The sequence below is a fragment of the Sorex fumeus genome, unplaced genomic scaffold (assembly GCF_029834395.1).
Source record: "Sorex fumeus unplaced genomic scaffold, SorFum_2.1 ptg000045l, whole genome shotgun sequence".
NCBI classification, from domain to species: Eukaryota; Metazoa; Chordata; class Mammalia; order Eulipotyphla; family Soricidae; genus Sorex; species Sorex fumeus.
In genome coordinates, this window is record NW_026606102.1 from 7,904,586 (window position 1) to 7,922,873 (window position 18,288).

Here is an 18,288-nt window from a genome sequence, read left to right on the forward strand (position 1 = left end):
GTGAAGCAATTAAGTATCTTGCCTGAAGTCTTTCAGCACTTCTGTACGTCAGGTTGGTTCTCACTGTTCTTATGGAGTTTTATCTGGGCTCTACAGGATACCTTGTGTAGTTTGCTGAGTCTGCTTCTTCAGCTGACATGTGAGGTTAAAGCTCCCCACCCCACAGGGCTATGAGGAAAATGGGAGGGAACATACAAGGAAGATGTGCAAATATTGGTCATTATTTCTTCTCCTACCTTTGCTTTTCAGTGTATTCACATGATACTTGCTGCTGTGCAAGAGTGGATTTAGGTCTTCCTAAGGTTCTGAGTTAGTTTTGATCAACTGAAGCTTGTCTTACTGTGGTCCTGACATCTGGACTAGATCCTGTTATACCTGACTTCTGATCTAAGATACTAAAACAGACTCCTTAATTTCTCTTATCTGCAAATCTGTCTGGGGTTGCTGAATGAACTGCCATCTGCCATGTCGGAAACCAGGCCTGCTGACACCCTGCACCATGCCCAAGACTTTGGATGCTGTACCATGCTCTTTAGAACTGGTATTTACAACTGTTGCAGTCACTCTACTCAGGAATTTGTCTTATTATTCTCAGCAACCACTAGGACCAGATTTTGTATAAAGACTGTCATACACCAGGCAAGGAAGCAAAAGACTTTACAATATTTGTGAAGCAAACCTGTTTCAGGATATCATTATTTAAGTCCTGTAAAATAGGTACTATAAGTATGTGCATTACGAGGAAATGGTGAAGTTAAAGATCCTTCTCCAAGTCATCCAGGTAGTATGAGGTAAAGTCAGTACTCGAATCTTACACCAGGTTCCCAACTGACGCTCCACATGGACTTCATCTAACTCCTCCTTCTCTGACTACTGAATGTGAGCACTTCTCTTGAGAACTTGCCTCAATAGATATACTATTCCTGTGGTCATCAGAATTCCGGCTCCCCGGCACCATATGAGAGTTCACTTCTCTGTCCCCATGCCTAGCAGCATTCCTGGTAGTGAATCCATGATCCAAAAATGTTTGTCAACCTGAGTTGTATAGTTATTTTAGTTGTTTCCTATCCTACCTGTGAACTTATGTTGCAATTTCATCAGTCCTGTATTCAAACCCATCTGAGCTCTAGAATCTACATGAATATGAGTAGATGCTCTGGATTCTAAAATTGTGTGTGTGTGTGTATTTGTGTGTGTGTGTGTGTGAGAGAGAGAGAGAGAGAGATATGTTTCTGTGTATATGACAACAACTAAAGCAACTAATACTATTACTTTTTTGGTTTGCTTTAAACACAGTAATAACTATAAGGCATTTTTGTTTTTTAGTTTCTTTAATTGAGAAATTTTCCAGTCTTTCTTTGTCTTTATGACTGGCAGTCTTGAAGTATATCATCCTTCAAAAACTAGATTGCTGCCCATTTGGCATTCATCTGATATTTTCTGGTGATTACATTTGCCAGTCAGAATGACACGATGGCTCTGTCAGGCTGTCACATCTGGAGATACATCATGTCCATCTGCCCATCTGAAGTTCATTCTGATCACCCAATCAAGATGTTGTCCTATTTTTTCCCTGTAACGTAGTTAACATTCTTTTTCTTCATCTAACTAATAAACAATCTGTGAGGAGACATTTAAACTCATGCATACATCCTGTTACTCATCAAAATTCCCTCCTGTACTCTTTGATGATTCCTGCCTGTACCTTTCTTAAATATGATGATTGCGAGATGACGATTCTTTAATGAAAAAGCAATAGCCAATTCTAGGCTGGATCCTGTAGAGAAAAATATAGCATTAAAGAGTCTTATTGAGTTATTCACAAAAACAGGATATGAATGGCTGAACATATTATATGAAAGTTATGTTCTCATGACATTTACTCTTAAATAACAAAAAATACGTATGTGTATGTGCGAATGAATGTTCTGAGTGTGTTTGTTGGTTTTGTTATAAGTCACAGTCTTTTTTTAACTCTTAAAAAAACAAATATTTATTTACTTTCTTTTTATTGAATCACAGTGAGAGACACAGTTACAAAGTTGTTAATGATTGGGTTCAGTCATATAATGTTCCAATACCCATCCCTTTACCAGTCTACATTTCCCACCACCAATGTCCCCAGTGTTCCTCCTGCTGCCCCACCCACTCACCTGCCTCTTCTCTCTTTCTCTCTCTCTCTCCTACTCCTTTAGAACATTATGGTTTGCAATTCAGTTACTGGAAGGTTATCATGTATATCCATTTACCTACTTTCAACACTCAGTTCTTGTCCAGAGTGTTCATTTCTATTATTGTCAAACTGTGTCATTTTGGTCCTTTCTCTTTTCTAACTGCGCTTTGTCCCACAAACTCTTGTGGCAAGCTTCCACAGGAAGACTGGTCAATGACTGGAAGCTTGCTATTTTATTTTTCTACCTGCTAACTTAACATTGCTGAAAGTCCTAAGTTTTCTACTCAAACCCATTTGTGCTATGACAATTCTAGAATCTACATTAGTAGCTGCTCTTGAGTCTGAATTAATATGTGTAAGTTGATGGCACGTATACATGACATTCATATATTTATATTACATAAAGGGGGATTAAAAAACATACAAATGGAACAGACAGTTGAGTAGGCTGCTTATCTTGCAAATGACTAACCAAGATTTGATCTCTGGCAACCCATATGATCTCCTGAGCCCTCCAGAAATGAGCCCTCTTGAGTGCAGAGTAAGCCCTGAGTACTGCCAGATTTGCAACCCCACCAAAAAAAAAAAAAAAAGAAAGAAAAGAGCATATAAAGTAAAATCCAAATATTATAAGTATAAAAGGTAAATCTTAGGTATGGGGGTATTCCATATTCTTGCAACCTTTTAGTTTTAAATAATTTCCAAATACAAAGTGAATAATATAATTATAGCCCTCTAGGGAATGAACACTAGATTTCCTAATGCACTGTAAATCTTCCATTCAATTGCTGACAGTGAATCAATGAGCAAGTTTGCCGTGGGACTAATGGTGGCCGTGTTCCTGTCCCATTAGAGATTGCATTGCCCTATGTGAAATTTCTTTCTCCGTGATAGTTTCTGGATAGGGCCAACTTAGCAAAAGATGGCTTTTTGAAACAGGAAACTCTAATTCTATCTGCATATGCTGAGGCTTTATTAAGAGTTCATATAGAATGATACACAGTTAAATGAAACCTACAGGGACTTGAAACTAAGATGAACTGACAGAAGTTTCCAAAGCAAAGACACAGAACCTTCAAGACAGGTGTCATGGCACTTGTGACTTTCTTCTCAGTTTCCTTTCATAATGGCTGCGTATTCCCTTTGATGTTCAACCAGCTTCAGGAACACTTGGTATTTCTTGTCATAATACCTGTGCAAGAAAAGTGAGTACGTTGAATCATTTCAAGAGAAAAATCCTTCTTTGCATTCATATCAGGGGTTTCCAAAACTTACCTCACCTACCACACTCTTCATAGAAAAAAATTACTACCACCTCTCTAGAAATCAACATCACTTAAAAAACAGTTTCTCCAATATATCCAATTCTCCTACTGTCCCTCCAAATCTTTCCAGCACCCTGTCTGAACAGTACCATCCACTTTATCTGATAAAAGGGAAACTGATTTGTTAAGGTTATGCTGAAAATTCCCATTTTCTGAATGCTTATAGTATCCAAAGCAACCAACAGATTAACATGTTACCCACCTCTTGTCTTCCACCTGCATCTACATTTGGAGGTAAAGGCACTGGCTCTGAGAGGTAGTGGTAGAACTGGCCTTTTTCCACTCTAGAGAGACCCATGTTGTCTCTTGGACATGTGTCTCTCTCATTTTCTCTCTCCTTAGATCTTTCTAAATTTCATTCAATAAAAATGAGTTTTTTTCAGGATAAAAAGTTTTATTGAATGATTTCTCTATTTTTATCTTTTAAATTGTAACAGACTGGTGAGCCTATGACAAATAAACAGATTAACAGAATGAACCATAATGTAAGGTAATTTGAAAATGCATCATTGAAAGTCATGTTTTTTTCCTTAGCTTCTAAGGCATTTATTTGAGCGATCATGGTCTAGAGAATTCAGAGGTAGAAAGGAGAAAGGTTTTGAAGCTACAGGTCTTTGGATTTAGAAGTGTCAACTCATTGTCGATATTCTGACATTTACAAAAGAAAAAATAGAAAAAAATCAGTTTTTAAGAGACAGGCAGAATTGGAACTGAAACTCAGATCTGTCTGATTTCAAAGTCAGTGCTGCAATTCCTGGAAAGGGACTCCCTTAACCTGGAAATTTCACAGTTCAGCTTCCTTCAATACTTGATAGATGTGGATACCCAGGCTTGGTATATAGTTTAATATCACAGACTGACTAGAGCGATAACACAGTGGGTAGGGTGTCTGCTTCACATGCGGCTGACCTGGGTTTGATCCCCAGCATCCCACATGGTGCCCTGAACACTACCAGCAGTAATTCATGAGGGTAGAGCCAAGAATAACCCCTGAACATTGCCAGGCGTGATCGAAAAAGTCAATATCACAGCCTGGAGGATCAGAGAGAGAGTATAGTGGGTAGGGTGCTCGCTTTGCACACTGCTGACTTGGGTTTGATCTTTGAACCCCACCAGAGGTGCTTCATGAGTGCAGAGCCAGGAGTAAGCCCCGAGCACCACTGTGTGTGGCCCCCAAACACTACTCATAAATAATAAACTAAAATCAATGCCTGGACCCAGAGAAACAGTACAGAATGTAAGGCACTTGCCTTGTATGCAATCACCTGGGCACATACATGTTTCCTTGAGCTGTGTCAGGAGTGATCCCAGAGCATAACACCAGGAGTAAGATTTGAACACTGCTGGGTATGGCCCCCAAAACAAAACTAAACAAAAAGATCACAGCCCAATGCTGCTGATACTGGTTCATTCCCTGGTACCGCATGTGATCTCCCAAGCACCTCCAGAAGTGATTCTGAGCCCAGAGAGTCAGGAGTAAACCCTGAGCTCTGGCGGGGTGTGGCCTACAATCTCCTGCACCAGTAAAATATAAATAAATAACTTTATGTCCAAGGATGGCACTAGACAGTTTAGAATTTTTCCACATCTACATTTTTGCAGACTGTATAAAGCCTCAGGAACCCATGACTAATAACTTTCTTGGAACCAAGCCTTCCCCTTAGCATCCCACCATGAGCCTGGCTTGCCATGTACTCTCAGCTGGCTCCTGAGTGAGCCCAGTTTGGTGTCGGGCATGAGTCGGATGACAGAGCATCCCATTATGGAAAGGGGTAGTGGCAGCTGAGACCAAGTACACTGGAGTCTGTCACTCTGCCCTTATTCCTTACATGTACGAGTGAACATGGGGTGGCGGGAGCTAGGGTTGTTGAAGCCCTGTCTCCTAGAAGCTGGGGTGCTCTGTAAAGAAGTTCTCAGGAGGGAGCTTTGGTGCCTGTTCTTGGACCAGAGGAGACAGACTGTAAGAGTCACGGAGGAACGTCTACTTGTAAAATGCAGGACCAGAGGGATAAGTCGGGGGCCCCCTGTTTTCCTGCAGTCTGTCTGTCCGTGCAGTCTGGTAACTCAGAAGCTACCCGAAACCGAACACAGTGCTGTTTCTCAACTCAGAAGGTTCAGTTTGAGAATCTCAGCTTGCCCGTTAGTGCTATCTTTGTGATCTTGGACATGTTTCTTAAGTTATGCGTGTTTGCACATTCTCATCTGTAAATGGGGGGGGGGGGCAGTCTGGGGGTAAATGTATCTCAAAGCTGCTGCATGAATTAATTAAGGCAATACAGGAAAAGCAGTTGGATCAGTGCCTGGTACATACCAAGTAAGATCAGTACTAACGTCTACTGCTTCAAGCAAGTAAGACTCCATTATCATCAACAGTCACCCAATAGTAGATGCCACTATACTATGCTCTATGAGTCTCCAAGTTTGTTGATCAGAATAATATTCAAGATGGGATTTTTTCCCAGAACTCTTCTATGACATTATAATGTTAAATAATTACTTTTCTTTATGGCATTAATTTCCTGACTTTAGAATCTAAAACCTGCCCAAATGGAGTCAGGGTGAGTACCTTTTCTTTTTCAGAGTCTATAGGATTTCCAAGTTTAGTACTGACCATTGAAGCAATTTTATTCACTGGCTTCTTCTTTGAATGGTGGGGAAAAACATCAGCTTTGCACACCTGTAACTTTGGGCAACTTCTTAAAAGCATCCAAGTGACAAACTAAATTTTTTCTTATAGTCTTTTATTATCCTAAAATTCCAAAGGTTGGATACACTATGCTTTCTATTTATATGCATTGGAAACTGAAATCCAATGCAGTTTTCCAGTGAAATTATTTTTTATATTTTTATGATGGAAAAATACACAAAATATGAAATGAACTATTTTAGCAATCCTTATAGTTATGGTATTCAATACACTACAATTATTGTGCAAGTATCACTATTATTAAGAATATTTTTCATCTTACAAAATAAAACCATTAAAAATCCCTCTCTGTTTTCCTTTTCCTTGGACCCACAGCTACACTTCTACTTTATGTTTATGAAACTGAATACTCCAGATCAGTGGTCTTCAATCTGTCCAAGAACCAGTAACGGTCTGCCGATGTAGAAAGGCTGAAAACTACTGGTCTATGGTTTTGGCTACAGTTACCATTCTTTTGACCAGCCTGCAACTTATAGGTATAAAAAGGTTCAAGGGTGTGACTCTAGGTCCCTCATCAGTGGAATTATATAATATTTTTCTATTTATGATGTTTTTTCCCCATTTAGCATAATGTTCTAAGAGTTCATCCACATTACAGTGTCAGAATACCCTTTCTTTTTAAATATTCCACTGTACGTACATATCACTTCTAAAAAAATTGAATCGAAGGTGGAGCGATAGCACAGCAGGAAGGGCATTTGCCTTGCATGCAGCAAACCCAGGTTCGATTCCCAGCATTCCATATAGCCCCCTGAGCACCATCAGAGGTAATTCCTGAGTGCAGAGCCAGAAGTGATCCCTGTGCATTGCTAGGTGTGACCCAAAAAGCAAAAAACAAATAAACAAAAATACTGAATCACCGTGAGATACACAGTAACAAAGCTGTTCATGGTCAGGTTTCAGTTATACAATATTCCAGCACCCATCCCTCCACCAGTGCACATTTCCCACCACCAATGTCCCTAGTTTCCCTCCTGCCCCACCCACCCCCAGCCTATCTCTCCTCTCTTCTCTCCAGCCTCGACCACCGCCCCCCACTACAATACACTCTCCTCTTTTAGGGTTTGCAATACAGACACTATTGTTATTATGTTTGTTCATTTACCTATTTTCAGAACACAGTTCTTATCCAGAGTGATCATTTCCAACTATCTTTGTCATAGTGGTCCCTTCTCTATCCCAGCTGCCTTCCTCCCTGGCACGTGAGGCAGGCTTCCAACCATGGACCAATTCCCCTGGTCCTTGTTTCTATTGTCCATGGGTATTAATCTCATATTAAATTTTTATATCCACAAGTGAGTGCATTATTCTATGTCTTTCCCTTTCCTTCTGACTCATTTCACTCAATATGACAGTCTCTATGTCCATCCATTTATAAGCAAATTTCAGAACTTCATTTTTCCTAACAGCTGACACACCACTATGTATTTACCTATTCACCTGCCAAAGGATACTTGGGTTGTGACCATGTTTCTTTTACCTTAAACAATGCTGCAATGAACACAAGTGGATAATACCACTTTTGTGACCCCGATTTGGCTCTTTGGGGTTTTCTGGATCATACAGTACTTCTACTTTTAACTTTTAGAAAATGTACCATTTTACACAGTTGTTGTATCATGTACATTCCCACTAACAGTGTGCAAGGGATCTAGTTTCTCTGTATCCGTGTCAACACAGGGTTTTCCCTGTTTTGACAGCAGCCACCCTCATTGGCATAAGGTGCCAATGTGACTTTGATTTGCATTTCTTAGCTGATGATAGGTTCCTGCTTCAGTGCTTACTAGCCACTTGTATATCTTGGTTTTAGCCTGGCTGTGCTCAGAGTTTACTCCTGGCTCTGAGTTCAGGGATCACTCCTTGCAGGGCTCAGGGGACCATACAGGGTGCCATGGATCAAACATGGGTTGGTATGTCCCTTACCCACTCTCTGGTCTATCTATATCTTCTATGGAGAACTGTTTATTCAAGTCCTTTGCTCTATAAAAAAAACTGTGTTGTGTGATTTGTTGTTGAGCTTTAGAAGTTATTTGCATAATCTGAATATCAATACCCCATTAAATCTGTATTTCTCTTGTTGTATAAGTATTTTTTTTGTTGCTAAATCCTTTTTGTTTGGTTGGTTTGCTTTTGCTTTTGGGGTCACACACAGGGTGCTCAGGGGTTACTCCTAGCTATGCACTCAGGAATTACTCCTGGTAGTGCTTGGGGGACCATATGAGATTCTGGGGATCAAATCCTGGTCGGCCACATGCAAGGCAAACACCCTACCCACTGTACTATCACTCCAGCCCCATTGCTAGTGCTTTTTGAAGCACAATATTCATTTTCCTGGTACTTTGAAGGGATCATTTAAAATTCACTGCAAAAAAAAAGGATGTAGGTATAAAGAGTTTGGTATTATTCTTTTAAAAAAAAGGAACTAGTGTCATTGAATATTACTTTGGTGATCCTGGTTTTTAGGTTAATAAAATTGCCTCCCATCAGTTCTACTAAGCCAGTAGCTTGTGAGTGGCACAGATCCATATAAATGTCCTGTCTGGATGTACGTGTTTTGTAAAATGCATATGATACGAATTATTTGCTTCTAGACTGTGGACTACCTTATTTATATTCTCAAGAGTATATTTTCATCATCATAATTTTAAATTTTGATTACGTACAATTTATCAAAATCTTTATTCATGGTTAATCTTTTGTTAATGAATATAAGAAATCTATGCCAACAGCAAAGTCACAAAGATACTCTTGTTTTCTTTTAGTATTTTGCTCCTTCACTTAGGTATTCGATGCATTGCAAATTAATTTTATGATAAGGGTGAGTAGGTACAATGTTTGTTTTAGTCCAGATGGTGATCCATCCAGTTGTTTTAGCATCTTTTATTGAATTTTTCCTTTCCTCCTATTAAATCGCCTTCACCAATTTGTTGAAAAACATAAATAATAATAATAATAATAATAATAATAATAATAATGTCCTCCAGGTACAGTAGTAAAACGGGAGAAAATTAAGAGGCTCTTTCTACTTGCAAATCTTCAGTTGTCCTGCAGGTGGGGCTAGAGCACTGTGGAAGTCTCCACCACAGAGCTGGTGTCCACCCCCTTCCCAGTTGACAGCCAGGAGCCAGGAGTTCTTTTCAAAAAGCACAGGAGGGAGTTTGCTTAAAGGACTTAGAAACAATCTTCAAATCTTAGGAAGTTCAGGGAAGAGATGAAAAAAGCTCATCTGTTTCGAATTTCACTGAAAGAAAAGGGGCTAACCCTCAATGCCGGTGACCACAGAGGCTCAGATCTCACGTTCTGTGCTGAGCTCAGTTGCTCGATAGAGCAGTGAGAGGGCCCCCCTGACCTTCCATCTCTGAAATTTAGCGAGGGCTTTCCATTCAGAGGGGTAACACGCCGGCTCCGGAGGCCTTAAACATGAAAAGAAAGGGCTGGAGGGATTGTACAGCAGGCAGGGCACTTGCCTGTCACTCAGCTGACCCAGATTCCTTTCCCTGCACACCATCTGGTCCCCTGAGCATAACTAACAGTGATCCCTGAGCACTGAACCAGGAGAAAGTCCCAAGAACTGCCAGGTGTGCCTCTCAACCCCCATGCCACAAATGAAAAGAAACTGTATTACTCTTTTTTCCATCGACATTTCCAGCTCTGTCAAATACTAACTAGGCTTGGGTGAGTTTAGTACCTTTGAAGGTTCATTCTGTGATGTGGAATTTTCTTTTATGTAAATCTTTGAGAGTCTCCAAAATTTATAAATGGTGCTTGGCACAATTGTCCCTCATCTTTACATGCCACCCCACTGACTGAATATGGGTTTTTACAGCTCTAGCCTGGATTATTTAAAAAGCCTTCCGTCTGATCGCTGTCCTTTGGTCTTCTCATTCATGTTCTAGGTAGGATTTAGGTTTTTCTAAAATCTTCATCAGATCAAGATTCACAACTCGCTAAGCTTCTAAATCACCAGGAAATCTGAGGTGTTGAGCATGGCCTTGAAGCACTGTATGAGCTGAACCCTCCCCAGCACCCAGGTTTATTTCCTGTGGCATCGTGGTTTTCCACAATTACGTGCTGTATGCCTGAACACACTGGGCTCTCACCTACTTTATAATTTAGCACACGTTATTCCCTCTTCTAGGAATCTCTTTCTCTGACTTGACCTGTCTGAGGTTATTTTTCAATTCTTATTTTTTAAATTTGGGGTGATTTGGGGCCATCCCCAGCAGTCTTTGCGGGGTACTCCTGGAGAATCTCAGGGAAGTGTGAGACTGGGGATAGAACCATGGATCATAGTATTCAAGGCAAGTGTTTTAACTCCTGCACTACCTGTTTCTCTGGTTCCTGTTTCACCTTCAGTGTAAGCATTTAAAGTCAGCTAGACTTAACCTCTTAGAAATATTTCCCTTGCCCCTCCAATATCACACCCCTTTCTTGTTTGGTGCATTGTTACCTGGAAACACTTCTATCATAGAATGTATCTCTTCCTCCTGAAATATCCTGTGCCTATAAATAAAGTTGTATATTTCTCCTGTCTAAATGTTACCTAGAGATTAATGGGCTTAATGTGTTCCTTAATGAGCTCAATAAATTAGTGTTTTGCAAACTGAGATTAACACAAGGATCAAAGTAGTAGCCTTTCATGCCAAGGGATTCAAAGGGAGGAAGAATGGACAGATGCTATTGTGTTCTTTGAGAAAGGAGATACCAGATCTCCATCTGGATCAGAGGAGATCAGATTTGCTGCTGATGACCTAGAGAAAAGATCTGAGAGTTCAGAAGTTTGGATTTGATCACCTAGTCAGGTTCTAGAGTGACATCTGATTTTAGATTATTGAGGTAAGGTTACTTCTCTGGGATTTAGGTTTATTATTAAATAAAGTCAATGTATTATTTAATTTATGATCATAAGAACTGAATTTTCTCATTTCCAAGGATGATTCCAACCATAGACTTGTATAGATTAGTATGCCCTTATTTACACTGTGCAAATAAAAAACATAAACTTACCTTTTGTCCTCAAGTCTGGGGAACACAATTTTTCCAACTTTGCTCATACTTGCCATTGCCTCCTGCCAAATAGAAAACAGAACATGAAGCTCAGTTGGAAAACTACTACAACCAGTGTGAGACTTGTCACGGGCAAGAACATTCTAATCAGAGTTGACTTCCCCTTCAGATATCCAGTTGCTTCTTTTTTTCTCAGTTAGTTTTCTCCGGTTTAGTTTTCTCAAGACTAAAATTCAGTCCATATAAAAAGCCACATCTATGACTACATGGCCCATGCTTAATAACTGATTGCATATACAGCACTCCAAGGAGTAAATAACTAAAAAAATAGGACATTTTTATGGTGACAGGAAGCAGCAGAAGGGGCTTACTCCCCTCATCACTGCTGGGAGATAAAGTCTTATCTGTCTCCCAATGCAGTTAAGGCAATGAAAAACTCAGCCAATGAGAATACTGTTTACTTAATTCAAGAAAACAATAATGTCAGGCCTTATTCTGCACTGGGACTTCCTACTCTTTTAAAATATAACATCCCTTTTTCACCTTCAACTTTTTCCCCACAGTCTCTGACATTCTGAGCATAAGTGTGAGGTCCAGGGCTGGGTATAATTGACCTGAGTACTGGAATGCGACTTCCGGGTATTCTAATCTTCACAATGAGGAAACTGGATCTCAAGCTGCAGTGTCTGGGAGAATGTGGTCTGATGTGTATAAATCAAGACCAACCATCAAATGTGTTGGTTCCATAATATGAGAAAAATGGTTTGGTGTCCTTGGACTGTCTCCCAATGCAGTTAAGGCAATGAAAAACTCAGGGAATGGAATGAACTCAATCTTAAGAGTTCAACAGATTTGACAGGAGTGCTGGAAGCAAACACTTGAAAAAGATCCTCTGAACAGACCCTGTCTTAGAAATGGCTATTGTACTCTTGCTCTTAAGGATGGAGGAATTCTAGAGCAATATATGTACAATTTCTTACTTCACATATTTATTAATTACTCAGTTGGTGCCACATTACTGTGCTAGGGATAAATATTTTCATAAGACATACTCTTTGTCCTGGATAAACTCATATGCCTGCAACTGTGAAAAAATGTCAAAAAGCTGACTACATAAAGAATGTAAGAATTCCTAGGTATCTTTAAAACATTTTCAAGGGTCCCCCTGTCAATATTGGGGCTAGAGGGATAGTACAGTGGGTAGGTTGTTTGCTTTGCATGTGGCTGACCTGGGGTCAATCCCCGGTCTCTTGAATATGTCCATGAGAACCACCAGATATAGCTCATAAACCAAATTCCCCTACTACTGGAAAAGAATAGTCTTTGCTATCATATATATACAACCATATATATGTATATATATATCCTTTGTATCATATATATCATATATGCATTCATATACATGATTATATGTATACCATATAATATGCAATTATACATATAATTTATATGCATAATTCACCAATTCTCTCTGATATATCATCCTAACGACTGGCTTATATATTCATTATCTGCACTCTCCATACTTTACCCTAACCAGGATACAGTCTACATGAAGACAGGAGCTTTGTCTATTATCAGCTTAGTCTCAGTACTTAAAATGTTCCTAAAAACATAGGAAGCCTCTTCTATGTGCCAAGCATAGCATTCGATAATTATTGAATGCAGAGGAGAAGAATGCATGGATCCTTTCTTAAAGGAGCTCACCAGAGAATGAAAAAGGTATTAACAATGATCGACAGAGAGTGTGATTAATAATATGTTGGAGTTCATACACTTCTTCTCAATAGTTATCCAAGGATTTGGAGACCTGATCGTTTTTTCATCTGCAAATCACTCACACATATTTCCATTCCTGCTCAGATGCTCTACCAACTCTTGTGGCACGAACATTCTGAACTAGTTATCTGGTTTCCTAGCAATCAAGGGCTTTAAAAGTGCTGACTGAGAGATTAGAGATGCTGAGAGTAGCAAGCGCAGAGAGAGAACAAAATGGCAGTCTTCAGTGGGAGGATACTGGTGCAATCATGAAAAATAATTGAACAGGAAACCTGGATGAAAAGTCAAGAGCCCAAATGGAATGGTGTGAGCTTTTTGGGAAAGGACAAAGAAAGTCCTCAGGCTGAGGGCTGCTGTTCCACTCACTGGGGCTGTTTTACAAGCTCTGTTCAGAGGACACATTTCAGAAAACTCTTTTTGTTAGGCTAAATTCTGAGTTCCTAAGAGGAATGTCTGTGTCTTTCTGAGAGATGGCCTCTTCAGATCCTATAGCCAACTCAGTCACTTGTTTTTTGGAGTGTGTGTGAGAGGCATACCCATTGATGCTCAGGAGATATTCCTGGCTCTCTACTTAGGAATCACTCCTGATAGTGCTCGGGGAAACCATATGGGATGCCAAGGATTGAACTTGGGTTGGTAAAGTGCAAGGCAAGCACCTTACCTACTCGATTATCTCTTCATCCCTCTCCACCACACACTTGCTTATTCTGCTCTTGCTTTTTCCACCAGAGTTGGGTTGTGCATGTTTAGTATGACTTCTTCACCTCATTCCTCCCCCTTGGAGTAAGATTCAAATTGGTGGAGCTTGGACCTCAAATGTGAGGTAACCTCCTATAGCTGCCTTCATGGGTGGAAGGACACTTGAATGATATGAGGTATCCATAAATGCACCTTCCTCTACCATCGGAAACAGATGTGAGGCCAGGTAACAACAGGAAACAGAGAATTCTTCATGTTATATTTGCTTTTTATAATAAATCATGGAGAATCAAATACCAGCAACAAAGATACCCAAGTCCCTGCCAACCCCCCTCTTCCCCACTCCCCCAAATAGACCTTGTTTCTCAAAAAAGTAATGTATGGGACTGGAGAGATAGTAGAACAGGTAAGGCACGTGCTTGGAATACACCCAACCTGGTTCTATACCTGGCATCCCATATGATTCCCTGAGCACTGCTAGGAGTAATTCCTGAGTACAGAGTCAGGAGTAACCCCCGAGCATTGCTAGAAGTAACCCAAAACTGAAACAAATTAAAATAAAAATAGTGTGGTTTAAACTTTACCCAGGTAGCAACTCCACTCACTTTCCCTTTGCAGTCTGTCTCCCAATGCTGTAGAGCCCTTTGCTCTGGCAGCAACGTATGTTTGTATCTCTCACTGTCTTTCCAACTGAGCATCCCACTTTCTTTTCATGAACACACTAGCCTTTCCTACTAGATGGTGAGGTCCTTCAGGCAGGAACTGTGATAATTATTTCCACTGCCAAGCCCAGCATCTGGCATACTGTATGCGTTCAGGGAATGTCTAGGGGGATGAATGAACTTAAGAACCATGCACGTGACAGAATGTTAAAATTTTTGGCTGGGCTATAAAGTTTTGGCTGGGCTATAAAGATGACAGACGTAAGATACCAAAGTGAGCTGAAAAGAGACCACCCTGATGAATCTGGGAGAAGGGTGGTGGAGGACTCATTAATCAACTCTAAAACATTTCATCCACATGGAAGGTCAGAGAAAGAGATGGAATTTCAGGAGGGAGCTGTAGGTTTACTGCCTATCAGTCCCCCCTCCCCACCTCTTCCTCCTGCTCCTCCTCCTCCTCCTGATGGGACTCTCTTTCTTCAGTAATCAAGACAGCAAGGACTCTCTTAGTTGGATGGGTAGCCCAATGCTGATTCTTGAGGTGTAAGGGACACAGTGGGCTAGGAGATTTGTCCTGTATGACAGGGAGGGGCTACTGTATACCTCACATGGAAGGGACAGAAAGACTTCATTAGGGTCAGATGCACTGGCCATGTCCCTGTGCTGAGTCTCAGACCATAAAAGCTTAATTCATCTGAAGAACCCTAGGTTGTTTCCATGTGAGAGAGCTGTCGTGTGTGTGTGTATGTGTGTACATATGTGTGTATACACATATATATATGTATGTACAAGGCTATAAGGCTCAACCTTTTACACAAGGCTCAACCTTTAACAAGATGTTAGTAATCACTTATGGAAGGGTTTAAAGGATCCTGGGTTAAATACAACAACCTTCACATACTTTCCTCTAAGGAAACTTTTTGGGAGCATTTTCAGCGGATTATTCATAACAAAGAATGCAAAATAAATTATTTCAGTTCTGCTTTGGGGAAGAAGTTGGGGTTCAAGCTGGAAACATCCAAAATATGGTAGTGGGAAGGTGTAATAGTGGTGGGATTGGTGTTCGAATATTAAATGTAAACAAATACTGTGAGCTACTTTATAAAAATAAAAAATTTAAAAAAGAAAGAGCTGTCATATATTGTCTGAGAGCCTATCAAAAAGGCCATCAGATAAAACAGAGGGAATCTTTTGTAAAAGAAAAAAAATTATCAAATCACCATGAGATACCAGGTCACATAGTTGCTCGTGACTTAAATTTCAGTCCTACAATGTTTGAGCACCAATCCCTTCACCAGTGCCCAATTCCTTTTACCAACGTCACCCAACCCCATTTTCCTCTTGCTTCTCGGCCTGCCTTTCCAGAAGACACTTTTCTTTTTTCTTTTGGGAACTGTGGTTTGCAATACTGTTACCAAAAGGGTTTTGTGAAGATCGCTTTGCCTCCCTTCTGCATCCCAGATCTGTTCCAGAGTGATCACTTACCACTATTATTCTCATAGTGGTCCTTCCTCTGACCTAATGACCCACTCCTTTCTACAGTGGACCAGTCCTCCTGGCCTTTGTTTCTATTGCCTCCGAGTATTATTCTCCTCCTACATTTCTCTATATTCCGCAAATAAGTGTGATCATTCTGTCTGTCCTCCCTCTGATTCAATTGTCACTGTCTGTCACTCTCCTCCCATTGTTCATCTATTTGCTCAAGCGGGCCCAGTAACATCTCCATTGTGACACTTGTTACTGTGTTTGGCATATTGAATATCTCACGGGTAGCTTGCCAGACCTTGCCTTGCGGGTGAAATACTCTCAGTAGCTTGCCGGGCTCTCCCAGAGGGGCGGAGGAATCGAACCTGTGTTGGCCAGGTCGGCCACATGCAAGGCAAATGCCCTACCTGCTTCAATTAATTCAATTGAATTCAATTAATTCAGTATAATCTCTATGTCCATCCATGTATCAAAACATTTCATGACTTCATTATTTTCCTAATGGATGCATAGTATCCACTGTGTAGATGTACCATAGCTTTTTTTAAATCAATCAATCAATCTATCTATCTATCTATCTATCTATCTATCTATCTATCTATTCTTGAGTACTTGGGTTGTTTCCAGATTTTGACTACTGTGAATAGTGCTGCAATGAACATAGGAGTGCAGATGCCTTTTCTGTATTGTCTTTTGGGACTATTAGGGAATATTCCTGGGAGTGAGTTGTATTGAAGCTCAATTCCTAGTTTTTCTGAGGAATGTCAATATTATCTTCCAGAAAGTTTGGACCAATTGATATTCCTACCAGCAGTGAATCAGAGTCCCTTTCCTTCCATATCCATGCCAGCACTGGTTGTTTCTGTTCTTTGTGATGAATGCCAGTCTCTTTGATATGAGGTAGTATTTTATTGTTGTTTTGATTTGCATTTTCCTTCTGATTAGTGATGTAGATCATTTTTTTTCTTTTTGAGTCACACCTGGCGATACACAGGGGTTACTTCTGGCTCTGTACCCAGGAATTACTCCTGGTTGTGCTCAGCGGACCATAATGGGATGCTGAGAATCGAACCTGGGTCAGTCACGTGCAAAGCAAACGCCTTATCCACTGTGCTTTCGCTCCAGCCCCTAGATCATTTTTTCATGTTCTTTTTGGTTATTTGGATTTCTTCTTTGAAGACATTTCTGTTAATCTCCTCTTCCCATTTTTTTGATGGGGTTGGATTTTTTTCTTGAAAAGTTCCACTGTGTTATATAAGTGTTATATCGAAGTGTTAATATCTTAAATATTAACACTTTACTGGAAAAGTGGTAAGCAAATAATTTCTCCTAGTCTGTAGGCTATCTTTGTATTTTTGGTCTATACTTCCTTTGAGGTGCAGACACTTCTTAATTTAATAAAGTTCCATTTGTTTATCTTTGTTTCTACTTGCTTGGTCAGTGGTGTTTCATTGTTTTAAGATGCTTCTGGTTTCAATGTCATGGAGAGATCTGTCTATGTTTTTCTCTCTGTACATTATAGATTCAGGTTTTATATCGAGGTCTTTCATGGTTCATGGTCACGGTTCTCCCGTTGTTCATCGATTTGCTAGAGCGGGCACAGTAACATCTCCATCATGAGACTTGTTGTTACTGTGTTTGGCATATCGAATACGTCACAGGTAGCTTGCCAGGCTCTGCCATACAGGCGAGATACTCTCGGTAGCTTGCAGGGCTTTCCGAGAGGGGTGGAGAAATTGAACTCGGGTCGGCCATGTTAGCCGCTTGTAAGGCAAACGCCCTATCGCTGTGCTATCGCTCCAGCCCATCAAGGTCTTTAATCCACTTATACATGTAGCTCTCTGATACAAAGGGAGTCTTTATGAAGAAGCTTGAGGTGAACTACTGGATATAGGACTACTAGAATAGAACTAGAATTGACTGGCATTAAGTAGTATAGAGATGGAAAGTAGATAAGGTTCCAGAATGGAGTGTCTCCATAGGCTTATGTGAGGGAACTTACTAGTTCTGAACATCAGCCAGGCTGAGAGCACAAAGGTTCATGACACAGTAGATGAGATAAGAACTTTCCAATATCCCTGCCCTCTCCTCACACCCTTTCACCACCTCTGAGGAAAAAAGAATGCAAAGATTATAAAGAAGAGAGAAAAAGAAGGAAGCATCGGCAGAAGATCCAGATGGAGGATGGGGGAGATATCTTCTCATGGAGTGAATGCAGGAGGGATGATTTATATATTCTGTGATATTCTAATTTATGAATTTTTGCTATGCCTCACAACTTTTAAAGGAACCATTAAAAAACATGAATCATCTAAGTAACTTGCACTTTTTTGAAGAAAGTATACAAAGTCCTCACTTGATGGCATTGGCAGGTTCTTAGAACCTGGAACTTTAAGCAAAATGATGATGTCTAAAATGGAAGCAGATCCCGAAATAATTCCTTGCATTCAA

The 18,288-nt window shown here is 40.2% G+C and overlaps 1 protein-coding gene across 4 annotated transcripts in view; it reads right to left on the reverse strand.

The window, feature by feature from the left end:
• Nucleotides 1-3,129: 3,129 nt before the first annotated feature.
• FGGY (FGGY carbohydrate kinase domain containing) overlaps nt 3,130-18,288 on the reverse strand; it is a 475,385-nt gene continuing 460,226 nt past the window's right edge. For all 4 annotated transcript variants that reach the window (XM_056122278.1, XM_056122274.1, XM_056122275.1 and 1 more), the window contains 2 exons: nt 11,213-11,274; nt 3,130-3,365 (listed from right to left, as the gene is read on the reverse strand). In XM_056122278.1, coding sequence (XP_055978253.1) covers nt 3,284-3,365; nt 11,213-11,274 — 144 coding nt within the window. In that variant the 3' untranslated portion in view covers nt 3,130-3,283. The remainder of the gene's footprint in view (nt 3,366-11,212; nt 11,275-18,288) is intronic.